The 2,642-nt window shown below is 40.7% G+C and overlaps 1 protein-coding gene across 1 annotated transcript; it reads right to left on the bottom strand.

Annotated features, from left to right (window-relative positions):
- Positions 1-500: 500 nt before the first annotated feature.
- Positions 501-2,642, bottom strand: LOC149149564 (putative disease resistance protein At1g15890). The gene is made up of 2 exons (XM_089441459.1): positions 1,526-2,642; positions 501-1,387 (listed from the first exon to the last, which is right to left on the bottom strand). Exons 1-2 carry the CDS (start codon positions 1,533-1,535, stop codon positions 1,038-1,040), a joined length of 360 nt encoding a protein of 119 aa, XP_089297585.1. The 5' UTR covers positions 1,536-2,642; the 3' UTR covers positions 501-1,037.

Genomic DNA, 2,642 nt, shown 5'->3' with positions numbered 1-2,642 from the left:
GGTGTCTGGGATATTGATGATGAGTCTGAAAGAGTGGGAGATGAAGATGACTAGCCACCCATGACCAATTTATTAAATTATTACTGTCAATTTGATTTTCTAAGGTTTTTGTGTTAACTTGTTTTGGCAGAGGTTAGAACTTGAAAGTACACAAGGCAGTGACAATAAAAACCAGCACAGTCACTGATGAGTATAACGGGAATTAAGGATAATCTACAAAATGAATGCAAATTTATTATGTGAGAAACTTCAATGTAAGTAACAAAGAATAACATTTTTTTTCCTTAATATAATATATCACGATTTTCTCTCTGAAAAAACAAAGAATAACATTATAATCTGACGACTCTATTGAAGAAATTGAAAATATTAGTGAAATGCAATATAGTATAGCCATCCAACTCAAGCTACTGAAACGTAATCATGAAAAGGATTTTGAGTGGAGAATTGCATTTAAATTTTTTGTTGCACATTTCACTGAAAAGTTCATTGGGTATCCATGTATTTCCTCTAAAATCATTTTTTATTTCTGCTCAGGCAAGCTCATACATATTGAAAGTATTCTGATTCCAGTTTGGGTATCCATGTATTTCCTCTAAAATCATTTATTATTTCTGCTCAGGCAAGCTCATACATATTGAAAGTATTCTGATCTCAACTGGAATCAGTTCCAAATTAATACAATTAAAAAAATTCAGATACTTCAAATTTTGAAGCTCTTCTATTTGAAACGGTAAGGATTATTTTAACTCGCTGCAGCTTCAATTTTGGTCCAACTCAAATTGAGAAACTCAAGTTGTGACAACCGCTACAATGATAACCGCACTGATTTGGTCCTTGGAGCAGATAAGTCCAACACTCTGAAGGAATGTTGAGGTAAAATGAATTCGCCTCAAGTTAATATTCTTCTGCAATCACTAGCGGTGCAATGATGTAGAGAAATGTTGAATCATTTGCCTTGCCCATGCACAGTTTTATTCATTCTCCCTAATATAAATTGCCAGATCACGGAGGACATCGTGTACTTGAATTACACATCAGAATTGAAATACAACTCTCCTGAACTGTAACAAGCAACAATCTACAAGGGACTTTACATAAGTATGCCCCCTGTCCAATAAATAGTCCTCTTCTTTGTTTTTAACCAGACCTTCTGCAGTCCACATCTGCACCAATTCCTCTCGAGTAATTAATGCATCTTCATGATACATAGCACAATACAGAAAACCCTTTTCCAGATTACCATCTCTCCATTTCAATTTCTGATACAAATCTTGATCAAGACGACGATGGCTGCTTGGAAAATTTGAATCCGCTGTTTTCATCTGGCTTAGAGCAGGCTCTTGCCAATCATCGTTAGTTGTGATTCCTGTCAGAGTATCCATTGCTGTCTCAGAGCAGAGTAGGTCACAGCAGATTATGGATTTAGAAACAGCAGAGCCCACTGGAAAAGAGAATATAGACCAGAATATGAAAACAAAGGCAGGAAGCAAAGCCAGCTAGAGGCAAATACATGGATACATACGCAGAGACATTGATTGTATTTGATCTGGAATGCTGAAACATATGAGGCAGTTGTTGTGTTTCCAGCCAAATCCAGGGGGTGAATAGCAATCAGAAAAGTTTGAATCATTATTTTGCACCAAACAGTTTATTCCATTACATTATTTCAGCAACAACCTAAGTGATTACACCTCCCCTCACTGATCAAAAAAGTTTATTCCATGTTCCCATTATTCGTTCATGTTTATGTTATTCAAATTTGTACATTATTTTCCTCAGTGTGAGAGGTTTCCAGTGAGCACTCAGCCGATACTTCATCAAAAAGTTTATCCATTACCTTATCTGGGCAAGAACTTTAGTTGAAACTCCGTTCACTGACCAAAATTAAATATTCCATGTGTCGATGATTCATTGCACAGCAGCTTTAAATATTCCGCTCCCTCTGATGGATCCGATCCAGTGCCTTCGGATCTGCATCTCTCTGTATTGGGCTCCAGTGTTCCGAAGAACATTGATCGTTGTCATCTCTGCACAGAAGAAAGCAGATCTGCCCTTGCCCCCTGCGGATCTGATTTGACTTCTCAGGTGGATGATCCCCGTACCTGCGTGGAGGGATATCTCTCTGGAGTTATTAATGGATCCGTTCCTGTCTCTGCGGATTCTCCCTCACCCAGTTTGGTTTCGGTTTTTCGGGAGGGCAGTGACCGTTGTCACCCCTGCGCAGATGAAGGTAGAGCTTCCCGTGCCCCCCCCTGCGGTTCTGAGTTGGCTTCTCAGGTGAGCAATCCCGGTGCCTGCGTTGAGGGTTATCAATGTGGGGTTTCTGCGTGCTCTCCTCCGGTCGCCAGCCCTCTAGAATGCTGTGCTGTTCATGGCCTTAATCTGGTTTGGACTGACAGCAATCTGGTTAAGGGTGACTCATTTCCCATGCGGATGATCGTTGCGCCTTCTGCTGAATCCAGACCAGCGTTCATCACTTCCGATCTGGCGGTTTTATCTTCGGCTTCTCCTAACGGCTCTGCTTCCTCGATTCGGAGCAGTTCCGCAGAGCAAGGAGTCGGTTTGGCTAATGAAGGTTCGGTCCCTTCTTCTCCCCGCCCTGTTGATGATTGTGCTCTTAGCAAATCGCCGTGTAGTAA

This window comes from Pinus tabuliformis, chromosome 9, assembly GCF_031772625.1.
Source record: "Pinus tabuliformis cultivar Carrire ecotype Pingquan chromosome 9, CPIR1, whole genome shotgun sequence".
NCBI classification, from domain to species: Eukaryota; Viridiplantae; Streptophyta; class Pinopsida; order Pinales; family Pinaceae; genus Pinus; species Pinus tabuliformis.
The sequence above is the reverse complement of the archived record's forward strand: the minus strand, read 5'-3'. Positions and strand labels throughout refer to the sequence as shown.